This window comes from Echeneis naucrates, chromosome 17 (assembly GCF_900963305.1).
Source record: "Echeneis naucrates chromosome 17, fEcheNa1.1, whole genome shotgun sequence".
Classification (NCBI taxonomy): domain Eukaryota; kingdom Metazoa; phylum Chordata; class Actinopteri; order Carangiformes; family Echeneidae; genus Echeneis; species Echeneis naucrates.
The window spans coordinates 13,819,536-13,834,685 of NC_042527.1; the positions used below are offsets into that span (position 1 = coordinate 13,819,536).

At 40.8% G+C, this 15,150-nt stretch overlaps 1 protein-coding gene across 1 annotated transcript in view; it reads right to left on the reverse strand.

The window, feature by feature from the left end:
* The window catches only part of LOC115057948 (voltage-dependent R-type calcium channel subunit alpha-1E-like), a 46,090-nt gene that overhangs the window by 2,173 nt on the left and 28,767 nt on the right, over positions 1-15,150 (reverse strand). Inside the window, exons 21-45 of the mRNA XM_029525209.1 lie at positions 14,693-14,958; positions 14,354-14,486; positions 14,082-14,211; positions 13,314-13,373; positions 13,083-13,189; positions 11,881-11,977; positions 11,637-11,797; positions 11,344-11,481; positions 11,043-11,244; positions 10,770-10,934; positions 9,055-9,165; positions 8,851-8,931; positions 8,501-8,620; positions 8,321-8,386; positions 7,944-8,035; positions 7,674-7,848; positions 7,461-7,588; positions 6,991-7,087; positions 3,741-3,846; positions 3,443-3,550; positions 3,259-3,359; positions 2,609-2,715; positions 2,423-2,522; positions 578-713; positions 286-449 (exon numbers count right to left, since the gene is read on the reverse strand). Coding sequence (XP_029381069.1) covers positions 286-449; positions 578-713; positions 2,423-2,522; positions 2,609-2,715; positions 3,259-3,359; positions 3,443-3,550; positions 3,741-3,846; positions 6,991-7,087; positions 7,461-7,588; positions 7,674-7,848; positions 7,944-8,035; positions 8,321-8,386; positions 8,501-8,620; positions 8,851-8,931; positions 9,055-9,165; positions 10,770-10,934; positions 11,043-11,244; positions 11,344-11,481; positions 11,637-11,797; positions 11,881-11,977; positions 13,083-13,189; positions 13,314-13,373; positions 14,082-14,211; positions 14,354-14,486; positions 14,693-14,958 — 3,151 coding nt within the window. The remainder of the gene's footprint in view (positions 1-285; positions 450-577; positions 714-2,422; positions 2,523-2,608; positions 2,716-3,258; positions 3,360-3,442; positions 3,551-3,740; positions 3,847-6,990; positions 7,088-7,460; positions 7,589-7,673; positions 7,849-7,943; positions 8,036-8,320; positions 8,387-8,500; positions 8,621-8,850; positions 8,932-9,054; positions 9,166-10,769; positions 10,935-11,042; positions 11,245-11,343; positions 11,482-11,636; positions 11,798-11,880; positions 11,978-13,082; positions 13,190-13,313; positions 13,374-14,081; positions 14,212-14,353; positions 14,487-14,692; positions 14,959-15,150) is intronic.

Genomic DNA, 15,150 nt, shown 5'->3' on the forward strand with positions numbered 1-15,150 from the left:
TTTCCTTATTCTACATAGTCAGCTGTTTTCTCCAATGCTGGCCCACAATGCAAGAAATAGAAGCTTGTCTGGTAGCCTGTGCAGGATGACAGCAGCATACACAACACACAATAGACACATCACATGTGTAAAGAAAGGCTACCTGGCAGGTAAATTTACTCCATCCTCTTTAATTCTCCAGGTGTCAGAGTGTTTTTCAGCCACAGTTATTGTTCAGTTTTGGCACAGCTTTGTTGTTGACCAGTTTTTTGAATCAGTTGCTTGGTGATCTGGAGTCTGGCCTACCTGTTTATCTTGGGGGTGTTCTCTGTCTACACTGGAGGATCGGGAAGGCTGCAAGCTTCTTTCCTCTGAATTACAACGAGATGTGTCTGGAGACAGGAGATGACAGCGTTCCTTGGATCGACCGCGCTCCCTGTCACCCTGCTGCCAGTGCTCAGACCGTGAAACTAGTGGACAAACATTCAAAAAACAGAAGGACACAAAATGTCAGAATAAAGGGAGACACAATAGTAAAGAGTTTATTTGTGAAACCAGCCATCAGTGGTGGCAGATGTACAGTGTGACCTGGAGTTACCAGCAGCCTTGTAGCTTTTGTGACGAGGTCGATACACTCGCTCAGGACTTTTCTCCTCTTGCCAGAGCCCGTTCACCTGCTGATCCCCAACAGTGGACACGGAACGCTTCATGGAGCTGCTTGCAACCTCTGTCTGCTTGTATGTGAAAACACAGACAAACATGCAAGCACAGGGCACATACATAAAGAAAAAAAAATTATGTACTCTAGTTAAATTGAGATTATTTAATCTAAAATTAAGTGGACCAGTGTGTTTACCACATCTTTATCATGCTTTACTTAATACATTTAAGTCCTTCTGGAGACAAAAAAAATTGAGGTAAGAAGGCAGTTCAAGTATTCAAGGATCAGACCCCGATGTAAAAAGTCACTAAGCCTTAATCAGAGTCCCAGAGGGGCAAAAGACAAACCAAACCTCTCATTTAAACGTCTGTCCTCTTGTGCACACAAAGATCAAGTCACTTTGGCATTAAAGCCCATGCAGCCACTGAAGTCCTCGAGATCCATCACAGAGGCCGTGTCATGAAAGATGTGTGTACCTGCAAATCTACAGCCAGACGAGGCATGGAAGAGGCCCGCACACACAGGCCCCTCCCTAGCGGAAGCTCCAGTGGGGCTTCAATCCCCCTACTGCACTCGCCCACCTAGGTGAGTACAGAAACAAGAGAGGAGGGCAAGGAGAGGCAGAGCACCAATCAGGCTCGTCCCCGCCAGGACTGCTCGAGGACTAGTTCAGGTGAGTGGAGGGCAGACAAGCCATTTCATCACTGAGGGCCATCTATCATAGCCATCACCATCGCCATCCAAGAGAAGCCATTCAAGCCAAAAAACAGACAGATCAACAACCAGCAACAAGGAAACTGACTTCAAAAGAGAAGTGAAACAGAGTGAGGTTTTGGATGAGAAGGCGACGGGTGAAAAAAAAGACCAGGAACAGACAAAAAACAGAACAGTTCACAGGGAAAGATGGTATCTATATTTCAGCTTGGAAAGACATGTAGTCATGCATATTCAGATCTCACTAGCTACACAAACAGAGCCAGTCAACATCTGTCCAGAGGCTGCAAACATTCCTCTGCATACTAATGTGTTGCTACTTGAGAGTCATTATGTATCATTCATCTAGCAGGCAGTTTATACCAGGAAAACCAGACAGTATGCACAGCAAAACATCAGCATTTGCCAATCTGCCTCAGCTATTTTGACCTCAATTGGACTAAAACATGACCAAGACAGGAGCACAGTGAGTCAGCGATGCCGTGCTCTGCAAGGCACTGAGAAAAAAAGTCAGTCACGAGCTGAAACATGTTAGTACCATTTTGTACAATTAAATGCGTAAATTAATGATGTAGGTTATACATTTTCACAGAGAAAACCTGAGAAGAAAATCCAAGTCAGTGGTTCCCAAAAAGGCAAAAGAAGTAAATATGATTCAAAATAGTAAATTTTTGAGAGTTGCTAATTTTTAAATATAATATAAAAAGCCTTTCCTTTAGAAATGAAAATGGGATTTCTGGCCCAATTTGGATGAGAGTCTTCTAATATTAAATACGTACTGAAAAATCTGTTTCCTTGTTTTCTTTGATCTGTACTTTGTGTTAATTGTATTTTAACCAACAGCAGTGATTGGGTCTGGTTCTGGTTTTTTAAAGTGTGGGTGTCAATAACTAGGAGGGAGGTTCTTTATATATCTCTGCCTAGCTGCCCCCTAGATAAAGCAGGTTGTGACAACAGATTGAAAGTTAACAATTCTTTGTTTCATAGGGTTGTACAGAAAACGGTTGGGAACCACTATTTTAATACATGACTGTGATGTTGTAAGACACTGTTAGGCCTCTTTCTTACCGGATTCTGCTGTTGATTTGCATCAGTGTCGGAGCTCATGGGCTGCAAAAACAGTTCCTGGGGTGAGATAGGGCTCAAAGCCACGAAGCCTCCCCTGGTCCTGTGTCAGCACAGAGAAAAACAGTGAGCAAATACAGACAGAGACGCACCCGAGTACACAGCTTTGCACACATTTTGCAGACTCACAGGGCTGAACCAGCACTGTGAGCCATTGTTGGCAGTGGCGCGGTGTTGGAGAGGATGTCCTCTGGGAGGGTAGAGGCATCCAGGCGCTTGAACATCAAGTTACTCTTCTGAAATAAGAGACAAAACAAGTCAGAGGATTTTCCACCTATTTCATTTTCAAGTTATTCAAGTGACATTTAAGAATTTGAAAGGTACAACATTTAATTATGGAGTAAGACTGGATGACGTACTCTGTTCCAGTCTACACTGTACACCAATGTACACTGTTGTATTTCAAAACAATGTACGCTAAAGAAAAGACAAGAAGGAACATCATTCTTGTTGGCTCGATGATTTTTTTTTGTTTTTTGTCCAGATTATTTTAGTTTTAGCTTTCGTTTCGCCTCTTTTTTCCCTTTAGATGAGATAACTTCCAGCTCAAGCTAACAGTTTAAAGTTTGTTTGGCTTCTCCATATGCTTGCTCAGGTGGTTCTTTAAATGAATGCTACAGTACTGTATGAAGAAATTATCATGGATCTGATTGAAGTTTGCCGAAAACTTCTTTGACTATATAATCACAGAACTGGGTCACCAATTTAATTGCCAGTAGAGAGAGAAAAAAACTAAATTCCAACTAAAGACGGCATGAGGAAGTTCATCATGAACTTACCTGAGCTTCAAGTTGTTGCCTTAGCTTCTTGGCCTTGTTCTGTTTGAAATAGTCCATTATCATCATTGAAGCGTAGATCTTCCCCACAGTCATGTCTGTATCTGTGAGGACAGACACACTACATTAACCACTAACACTTGTCTCTGTGTTAAATTGAGTATTTCTACTATAGTTAGAGCCAAACCTTTGTTGATGGGTACCAGTAGGTCCAACGTCTTCTGGGGCAGATAAGGCCAAATGATGCTGATCTCTTTTTGGAGTTCAGTATCCAAAGCAACACGGTCTTCACCGCCTGTGGCAAAAACACATTAAGCCACTTTAGCAAGTAGAATATGTTAAAACGTTTATTTTTTGAGGACTGACTGTCAAAAAATTTGTTGAAGATGTCATCTGGGACTTAGGGAAACTGAGCTAGAGATGATTCAATAACGGCAATGGTTATTAGTTGCACTCCTGACTGCCATATTCACATTCCCCCTGACCTCGTGCGATTTTGATCTCCAAAGCTGTGCGGATGAGTGACATCAGAGTGGAGGTGAAGTGGACAGTCATGTCCTCGTCCACAGGCATGTTCATCAACACCAACCTCTAAAGGAGACAAAGGCAGGACAGAGGAAGACAGGGGGATTGATTCATTCAGGGCTAAAAGTAAGAAAAAAGCCTGAAAGTTTATCCGGGGGTGCAATAGTAAACGATTTAATTCTTATTCCAAATACAAAATAGGAAATAAATAACCAAAAGGCTTGTTCTCTGCCCCTCTCTTCTATCCACCTATTTTAAGTCCTTTGTCTGTTGTTAGGACGTCTTCCCCTGGCTTCATAAACTTAGTCTCCATCATCTCCAAGTGACTTTGATGGAAAAAAAGCCAGCTTGGATGCTGCGTTCATGAAAACTTGGAACCGAGAATTCCAAGTTCTCCCGGACTTTCTGGGGAGGGGGGGGTCTTGTCTAGTCTCTCGTCTGTACAAAACATATTTTATATGGACACAATAAACAGGGGGTCTGGTCTCTGCTGGTTGTGTTGTGTTACCTTGTGTTGCTGCCTCTGCTAGTCACCTTAATGAATAGACTGTCCTGTGTGCTCAATGTCCAGTTCCTCCTCTGCCTCCTTTTATGATTGTACTTCTTGTCATAGATGCAGGAAAATGGCAGAAATGGAGGCGAGAATCAGTGAGTTAGAGTCGCGGCTCTGCACTTTAGCTAGCTCAGCTTATGCTAGTGTAGCTAGCTATCAAAATAAGTCCGTTTCACCTTAGCTTGGCTCGTAGACTCTGGTAACCATGGTAACTAGCACACACACAAGAGGAGGTGAACACATGGACCGGCTTTATTCAGCTCTTTAGTTCAGTATTTTTATGAGTTTCATCACACTGACTATAAAGCTTACAGCGGCTACTGCTGGCGCTACTTCTCACACCATTAACGGAGAGAGGGACAAACACGCTTCTCTGCAAGGGTACACACAACACAACACAACATGGTTACGTGCTGACTACGTCACACATTACCCACAAGGCCACCTCCTTAAAGGGGAATGGTCAGACTGGTCACACTGCAGCAGCCATGGGTCAAGTGAATGAGAGACTGAGGACAGAAGACCCGGAGTCTGAGCCCCTAAAGTGGAGCTGTGTGAATATTAACCAGCTGTTTCCCCTCAGGATAAATAAAGTAGATATCTATCATATTTTTCATAAAATAAAAAATATATAATATTTCTGTTTCCCAGTTCGGAATGCAAAGGAAGAATACAGATGGAGGATGCCGATTTTTTTCTGCGTTTAATCTTGAGCAGCACGGTGGCAGAGTGGTTAGCTCTGCCGACCGAAATAAGTGGGTCATGAGATGGTCAATTGGTGAAGAGTGACTGGGCTACAGCAAAGAAAAGCAGATAGTATTCAGATGGTAAACAAGGCCAGACCAGTTCGATTTCTGGTGCGGGCAGCCTAACACGACTGGTTTAATTGGTTAAGAGTAATGGACTGGGCTAATGCAAGATACGGTGCTCCCCCCAGGACCTAAACTGAACAAGACCAGACTACACCGGTGACTGCACCCCTCCAGAGACAGGACCAGAAATGGGACCGAGACTAGACCAGATAATATGGACCAGAAAAAACAGAAGGAATCACCCACTGAGATGACTTATTTATGGAGGGAACAGGGACAGAAGTTAATGCACCAGTTTATCAAATGTAAACAAAAATCTATAATTATTTAACTATTTAATTATTTCTTGGTCCTGTTGCAGTGCTACATGAATTTGTTTTATCTGTCAAATTCACCCATCAATGTTTGACCCCCCCCAAACAAATGGTTTGGCCACTGAGCCTTCGCTAAGCCCCGCCCCCCTTGGTTACTGTTACTATGCTTGGCTGATTTCTGTTGTCTGAAGTTGGTAGGAAAATGTCCAGTCAGCATCAGTCCGGTGATCAGAAAAGAAAAGAGAATAAGAAAAAGCCCGACACAAAAAGTTATCTTTGGCAGAAACAGCTGAGTTCGGTAGCTCCATCACAGAGGAAACAGAGAGGAGAGGTCCTGCCATGGGGGGGGGGGGGGGGGGGGGGGTACTCAACCGCTTCTGACACAACACATTTATTAATGTTTTTTTTTGTGTGTGTGCAGAAAGTCAGACCTGTATTCAGCTGTGACTGATGAGGAGTTGGACCGTGTTGTAAGTGATGTCCACAGAAGACATCCAAACTCTGGATACAAGCTAATGTGTGTTCCAGGTAATAATACGGCCACGATGTATAATGAAGAATGAGCCGATCGTTATGGAGAAATAATCCAGGTAGGATGAGGACTATACTTCATGGCCATATTCTTACCTGGAACACGCACAGAGGTGTGTGTGTTACAAAAACAATTACAATTAAAAACAATGAAGCAGTAATGTTAGACTAGCACAAAAGTAGCAGGAAACGAGAGCATCAATAGAAAGGTAGTAAAAAGTACAATATTTGTCCTTCAAATGTAGTGAAGTGAAAGTAAAAGTATCCCCCCAACATAATACTCAAGTAAAGTACGGATACTCAAAAACTGTACTTAACAACAGTACTCAAGTAAACTTTGTTACTGTCCACCCCTGCTGATTGGTTAGTGATGTTAGTTTGGCTGAGAGGGAAAGCTGTGTTACTCTCATTCTGTTGATAGGCGGACTATCTGACAATATCCCGGATCAACAGGTTTTTTTTTTTTTTTTTAATGTTGATCAGTTTTTGATCGCAGTCCAACGACACTCGCCGTTGTACTTTATTTATTCGACACACAAATTCACACAAAAATAATTGTTACAACTGATACCAGCATAACACACATTCAATGTTTGAAAATGACCACGGAGGAGAGAGCTGCAGACCTACAGACCTACAGTTAGTCACTGCTGTTAACACAACATTAAGTAGATATTTGGTTTATTTTGATGAGTTGAATAATAGCTGAACAACATTTCAAACTTGAGTCAGTACATAGACATGGAAAACCCATCTGGTTTCATGGATTCATTTTTTGTGACCATCATCAGCTGATTTTAAAATGAACAGCTTCAGTAAATAATTATGGCAATCATTTTTTGAGATTTAAAAGTTTTAAATTCAGTTTTATTACCCCTGATCTGATGTTCCCATCAATGCACCTTTATCACTTTTATCATTTGTATAGCTCTTTTCTCTAGTATACAGTATAAAATTGATTTAAAATATGCAGTTAGGAATGTCATCATGTTTTTAGTACCTTGTAGGCGATCTTAGCCGGACATTTTTTACCCAGGCCCAGGGGCGGCGACATGTGTGTCAACATCTCGTACATGGCCGTGTAGTGGATGCGACCACTTCAGGAAGAAATAGAAGTGTAAAGTTAAAAAGGGTACCCATTTTATCACTAATACTGATGAAGACAAATGACAAGATCCCATCTCAGACTTCAGCACTTTTTGTTTGTAATTTGAAACATGAAAATATTTATCTTTACTATAAACAATTAATTTTAGCCCAGTAATTTTTTGCATGTCCTTTGGACTTGATGAAAAACAACTTGGCTGAGCAAATCCACTCAATGCACTGGAATTTAAGGTGTATCCAGCAGAGGGCAGCCCATAAGCTGCCCTCTGCTGGATATAGACACAACAGGACTGTTGACGAAGTCTGCTTCAAACTAAATCAAACAAGATGTAAAAATGCATCAGTAATACATTCACTTCTCACCATGCCAAACGATCATATTCCCCCCAGATGCGGACAAATTCGTCCAGGTGATGGGGACCGAGGATCGAAGAATCTCTGGTCAGGTACTCAAAGTTATCCATGATCACAGCCACGAACAGATTTAGCATCTAAACAAGATCATCACAAGAGAACGTGAGAAGGAAAGAAGCATGCAAGACAACAAAGAAAGAGTGAGAGCATCAAAGCACTGACCAGGAATGAGCTGAAGAAGATGAACGAGACAAAGTAGCAGTAAGCAAAGTCGGTCCCACAGCCTCCCTCGTGGTCTGGAGACATGGTGAAGGGGGCAATGGAGGGATCTGGCTCACACTCCTGACCCGATAAACAAGACAGCATGATCTCTTGCCAGGACTCTCCTGTCGCACTCCTGGTGATTTAAACACAAACAAAAACTAACCATAACTAAACAAACATTAACTTAAATTTTAATGAGGCTATGAACATATTTGTTGATAAGTTCACCTGAACAGAAGCATCAGGGCACTGAGAAATGTCTTAAAGTTGTTGTGCTGATTGATGTGACTCTCGTCGTTCAGCTTAATGTTTCCAAACACCTGCAGATCAAGAGCAGGGAAAGAAAAATCTATTTGTGCAATCAGTTGCTAGTCCTTCCAGTCCCTCCATTGTAAAATTAAACATAAAAAAATTATAATAATAAAATAAATAAATAAAAATCAAGGTCCACCTGAAAAACACCAAAAAAAACTGTTAAACAAAGCAGCTAGTTCCAAATTCAGGAATCCAGGACATGAACCATGGATACTTAGCTATGGACAGTCTATGTTGTGTGATCGGTGACCTTTTATTATTTATTGTTGTTACTGTAAGAGAAAGGATACCTGCATTCCGATTATAGCATATATGAAGAAAAGCATAGCAATCAGCAGACAGACATAAGGAAGAGCCTGTGGCAGAAAAGACAACAAAGACAGGTGGTTAAAAACCAGCATCAAGGCCAATATTTTTATTGGTTTTATTGCTAGAAAAAATAAAGGGAACTAGATTAGAATATGTCTGACCTTAAACGACTGTACAAAAGTCCAGAGCAGGATTCGGATGGTGTAGCCCTGTCGCAGCAATTTGATCAACCTGGCTGTTCGGAAAAGCTTCAGGAAACTCATATTGATGGTGTTCACCGACTGGGACAGAGACACAAACGGTTGGAGAGAGCAAGAGGGTGGCAGACAGAAGGGAGAGAGAGCACGTAAAACACAGATGGCGAAATTCATCACAACATGACTTAAGTTGTGTCTGGAGGCAGGGATCGTATCACTCGCACAAACTTGGAACGAAAGAATGCTACATTTAAAACTGGCTGTTTAAGGGTCACAACATTGTGAAAGAGAATGCTGTCTTGGCAGTGACTTACCTGTAAATCCACAATTATCTCTGTGATGCTGCCAAGTACAGTAATGAAATCAAAAATATTCCAAGTGTCTCGAAAGTAGTTCTATGGGAAAGAAACATTTGTTTACTTTTCAAAACAGACAAAGTCCATATAGACAATAGTTGATCTTGATATCTAGAATGGAAATGACTCTTCTTTGAGTCACGTTCTTAAAATAATACTTACCACTAAACCAAATGCCATAATCTTGAGTACACACTCCATGGAGAAGAGGACCGTGAACGCTGTGTTCAGGTGTTTTAGGACAGTATCATATGCTGTCGGGGCCGAGTGGTACTGAAGAGGAAAAACACTAAGTTAAAAACATCATTGATCACTGATCACATCAGAGTCATACCTGACCATTAGCTCCAAACTCTTTTAAAGACCCTCACATAGGGATACATTTTAAAGTGTGTCAAAATATTATATTTTATATATTATATAATATGTAGGATGCATTACATTTTCATTTATTACTTTGGATGTTAAATGTGTGTACATCCACAAAGCTGTTGGTTTTATTCATTCAGATATAAAAACATTCTCAGGGAGGCTTGAGATTGTATTACAGTGAATCAGCCTTTGTTTCAGTTCAGTTATTTGCTGAATTGAGCTGTAACTGTGAAAAAAATAAAAAATAAAAAATAAAAAAATAAAAAAATAAAAATTCGATGTTCCAAATATTGGTGAGGAAAAGTGTGTTTTTTCAGCTTGGCATCAGTCGGGCCTAAGGAGTTGAGTCATAGCTTACTCAACATGAGCAGTGAGAAATGACTTTTGTGTTGTATTTTTTCCTGAAAAGTTTAATATTTGGTCTTCATCTCTCGTGGTTCAAATGGGATGGTTTCTTCAAAAAACCCCAAAGTTACCTGTTCTTCTTACTAGCTTTTGCCATAATTTCCATTTGTAATGAGAAAAACCAATGACACATTAAGTGTGGAGATCTGGGTGTGTAACTCCTAATAAGATGCAAACAAATGCTAGACAAACTAACCATGTTATTTGGAAATCAGCTTTGAGAGGAATGTACCCAAATGATGGTTATAATCCCTCATTGCATCGTAAAAACTGACTGGAAAATAATTTTAATGTTCACCATAAAATAAAAAAAAAAAAGAGAGAGAAATCGTTGAACATTAAGGGTTTGTTTAAAACCTCAATGATCATCTAACTGTTTTTGTGTTTCTCTCCCAATGAGACTTCTTTATATAGATGTCATGCTTCCACATCACTGAAGGGTTGTAATTATACACACATCACATATACAAGAGCAGGCCTTCCGAAAACCAGTATCATTGAAAAGAGAGGCGTCTGCACATCGAACAGACAACACTTTGATCCCAGTCCGGTGGTTAACCACCAAACCCATCCTGGGTTATAAACATTGCAAAACAATTAATAATCCAAATGTATATGAAAGAGCAGAAATATAAAGACAACGTAGCAAAAGTCTCAAGAGTGCAAGAGTACAAATATGAAAAATACAATGAGAAGCTATGAAAAAGGGGAACCTTAAAAGTACCAGAAAACCAGAAAATCTGCACACATATGCAGTATAGTTGGCATTTAACATGAAGGCCAATGATGCCGATCATTTTTATATAGCATATTTTCACAAAGCAACAATTGTGTTGCTCAGAGTCAGTGTGCTATTATATAAGAATAACAGTGGTATTGTTACATAATAATAACATGGTTGATGATCAGAGTGCTGAAAATAAAACCAAATTTGTGCAGGGTCATAGTTCTTTATTACCACCCAGAAGACAGTTCATAGTGTTCATGTCTCTAGCTTTTAACTCACTGAAAGTAGTTAGTCAGTTTTAGCACCATATAAATTATGTTAAACATACAATCCAGTGTTCCCCTACTGTCCTATGGAGTGCTTTGATGTTTACCTTCATCATGAGCACCACGGTGTTCAGGGCGATCATGACAAGCACTGTGTACTCAAATGAGGGCGACGCCACAAAGTGCCACAGTCTATACTGAAAGGTTTGTCTGTTCTGAGGCATGTAGCGGGTCATTGGCTTGGCACTGATGGCAAAGTCGATACAAGCCCTCTAAAGGTGAGAAATATGACAAAACAGACACATCAAGCTCCATCATGCAATTCTTATGTGAATGTGTCACTGTGTTCGAATGTCTGGGTGGATTTCACTGCTACAAACCTCGTTCTTTTCCAGGCTGCACTCCTGGATCATCTTGTCTCCCTGCTCCTGGAAAGTGATGATGATCAGAGCCACGAAGATGTTGACGAAGAAGAATGGGAACACCACAAAGTAAACCACATAGAAAATTGACATCTCCATTCGATTCCCCCGACTAGGCCCCATGTTCTCCTCAGTTACATCTGTCGAGTGCTGTAAGACCCTACAAGTAGAAAAGACACTTGAGACTCCTTCATCCGAAAACAAAAAATGGAATTAAAGAAACCCCATGAATTGAGTGCATATTATTTTAAACACTTACTGAGGCCAACCCTCTCCAGTTGAGACAGTGAAAAGTGTGAGCAGGGCCCAGCAGACATTGTCATAATGAAACTCATGTCTTCTCCACTCTCTCCTCTTCACCTCCTTTTTGTCTCTGCTGTAGTCGATGTAGTAGCCTCTGTAGGTTGCACATGTAAACATTATCCTCCTTTCAGACAGGCCAGTCTAGTCTTTTAATTGTAAGCTATGTAGATTCTCCCTAGAGCTCTCTCTTGTTTAAAGGTGAAATGTAATCGAAGTTACAGTCATTTAGTGGCTCAGATATCTACTTACTGGCATTCCTTCTCTGAATTCATGGAGCTGTCTGTGCAATAGAAGAACTTTCCCTTGAAGAGCTGCACCGCGATAACAGCAAAGATGAACATAAAGAGCTGGTACACAATGAGGATGTTGAAGACGTTCTTCAGAGATGTGACCACACAGTCAAAAACAGCCTGTGGGGAGGAGGTAGATCTGTCACAGCTCTGTGAAACAGCAGCAAAATACTGGAGAGCACATATAGAAGTTTTCATCGTACCTTGAGTTTTGGAAGTCTCTTGATGGTTTTAAGAGGCCGCAGAACTCTCAAAACTCTAAGAGACTTTATTGTCTTGATGTCTCGGCCTTTGTTGTTCCTGTTAATATTGAAACACAGTAATTAGGAACCTGGCTGTACACATAAAAAACACACAGGACACATTTAAAATGGCGAAAAAGAAAAACAGCCAAATGTTCATTAAGTGAAAAAATACAAAGAAAGACACACCTGCACCGAGTGTACAGAGCCCAGCAGGCCAACATTTTCTTTATTTGACTAAAATGTATAGATTAACTTGGATAGCTTACATTGCTGTTATTCTGTTTTTTCTTTACTGTCCAGACCCTTATAAATTATGTTATGTCCTTGAATGCTGAAAAATTCCCATCCCAAATGTATTGTGTTTAACTAAGCAGCTGCATTTTAGTGTTTAGTTGCCAAAACAGAGTTTACCCCATAAAAGTCATAACAAATAACGTAAAGGTGAACTTAGGCACCTTATGAGCAAGATTTCCAATTTGAGGGGAAGCTCATTCACGACCAGGCAGAAATTACTTTTTACAGTAATTAGCAAAAAGATTTACCCCAGATACCTATTAGGCTGTGCAGCTTGGTGAGATTAGACTGAACAACATAAAAACACAAAAAGAAAAGGAGTTTCAGACATCTAAATAAAAGAAAAATATGAAAGGGTGTATGAAAGACGTTCACATTTATTGTGACTGAAATTTTTACCCCATCACATTCCTGGTAGCCCCAACAGTGACACAATCCACAGGAATAACAGAAAAAAAAAATGGAGGCATAAAGAGAGATAAGCTCAGAGAATCACAGCTATATTCACAACAGAGAAATTCACATACACTACAGTACCCTAACAACACGCACAGCAAAAGGCACAAAAGGTTCAGTTAGTTATCTGTTGTGACGGACCCAGCCCATGTGTTGACCCTCAGTTACACAGAGATCCATCAGCACCATGGTGACAGTTCAGTATGAGTTACATCATATTTACAGATGTTGAGCCCCCTGCCCTTTGTCAAGGAAGCAGAATGTGTTTTTTTTTATTATTATTATTATAAAGCTGCAAAAAGCATCTTTGAGGGAAAGCAGTTTAGCGCTTTACTGTATGCTAAAAAAAATGGTTTGCTGCAGTGAGTCACCCACTAGTCATCGGCAGGCAGCACTCAATAGTGACTCACGTTAGAGCAAAGGCAATCAGAGCTCCCACCACCACAATGAAGTCCAGGATGTTCCACATGTCTCGAAAATAAGAGCCATCGTGCAGAATAAGACCCTGGTCTATCATCTGGAGGACGAACACAAACCCACACGGACACGATTTAATACCTTCAGTAAATCTGAGAAAAAGTTGAATTAAAAGCGTGACTGATGTTTTCAAAGTGAAGAAACCGCAAGTTTGAGCTACCTACCTTAATGATCATTTCAAAGGTGAAGACTCCAGTGAAGACATAATCAAAATAACGAAGGACCTAAAAAACAGAGGCAAAGGGGGACACATTTAGATGGTACAGCTGAAATGGAACACATAAAACACATTGGTTGCAAAAACCTTACTACCTGCTGGTTATTATGCTTCTCATTGTCAAACTCGGAAGATTTCCTTCTATACTTCTGTTAGAGCAGTCATACATTTACATATTTGGAAAATATTGGTTAAAAAAAGCATTATAGGGTTTCTTTTACACGCATCTGCTTGGATAAAGCAACTGTATGGGGGATGTAGAGTCAGTGGAAGACAAGTTGACAAAATACACAATAACCCTTTCTTTTGTTTCCGCATATTTTGGAAAAATACAGTGTGGATTTTACTACTGAGTATTTATTTGGGTACTCTTGACACGTTCTGTGATACTGAGTTGTGAAAAAACAAACTGCTCTGCTACTTCCCAGACTGAAACTGCAGATTCTCACCTTTTATGTGCGTGAAACCAAATGTGTCGCGACACATTGTTGTTGATACAGTGTTATGTCAACTTGAGATCAACCCTAAAAGAGTTGCGGTGAGCTAAACCTTCATCAATGATCTTAGACAATGTGGTATTTTACAGTATAACAATAATTGTTCAGTGCAATTGAAATTTTTGCTTCTTTAAGTATAAATGTCTGTAAAAGCTCATATTCTATAAATGCGATTTTGAGTGAGATGACAAACAGGTGATGCATATTTTGGAATTCACCTTGTTTCTGTCTGAGTTTGTGCGCACCGGGTCCTCAGCGGCCAGTGCAATGCTGCTCGCCACGATCACAAGGAGGATGGTCATCTCAAAGTAGCGCAGGGTGACAACATAGTGACAGATCCTCCTGATGCTGCAGATCAGTGCAGGGGAGGATGTTAGTTGTTGGTTTAATGATCACAAAGAAACAAACAAACAAAACAAAAACAAGATGACACTGAAAAGAACAAAAAGTAGGACAATGTATTTGATCATCTGGGATTTTGGTGTCTTACGGGTTAGATGCCTTAAAGATGAACATGCTATCTGGAGCTACAGGCTTGGGAGGTATCGGAGGCTCCTCCTCCTCCGTGTCCTCCTCATTTTCTCCCAGCTCAGACTGATATGCCTCCAATTCCTTACTGTTCACTAAAAAGAGAAAAAAAGGAAACTGTTTTAGCTGTATGACAACTGCTGTGACAAAATAATGTGAGTCACCAGTACAATGGATTCATGAAGAAACAAAAGACAAGGCCAAGTGTGGCACTCTGGTGTCAGAAACACCTGCACACTGCAATGCAGAGTGATACTGACACTAAATCCCACTGATAATGCACAATAAAGGAGCGTCCTACCTGTCATAGGTGTGAGCTCCAGCAGCGGTTTGGCAGACATCTCGATGGCCACGCTTCCCTCCAGGTTGGACTTGTCACGTTTGATAGAGAGTGGGCAGTTCTCAGCTTCAATGGTGCTCACAGTGTATTCCGTGGCCTCCAACGCAGGCTCCACCGGGATGGTTTGGCACAGGGGCTCATACTGCTCCGTGTGCCCCCCCCCACTTTGCTCTGACCAGGTGCCGTCAAGCAGCTGCTCACATTGTGGGGGGTCGGGAATTTTGGCTCTAAATTGGCAGAGAAAATGGTAAAAATGACAAAGAATTTTCCCTCCAAAAATCCTGCACACATGATCGACTGTCAGTAATGACAGCAGCGAAGCCCAGTCTTTCCCAGTGCCATCAAACGATTAAAATTTTAGTAAATAATTTGGCTTATCACCTGCAAAACTAATTACCTTCCCATCAGCCTCGGCTGTA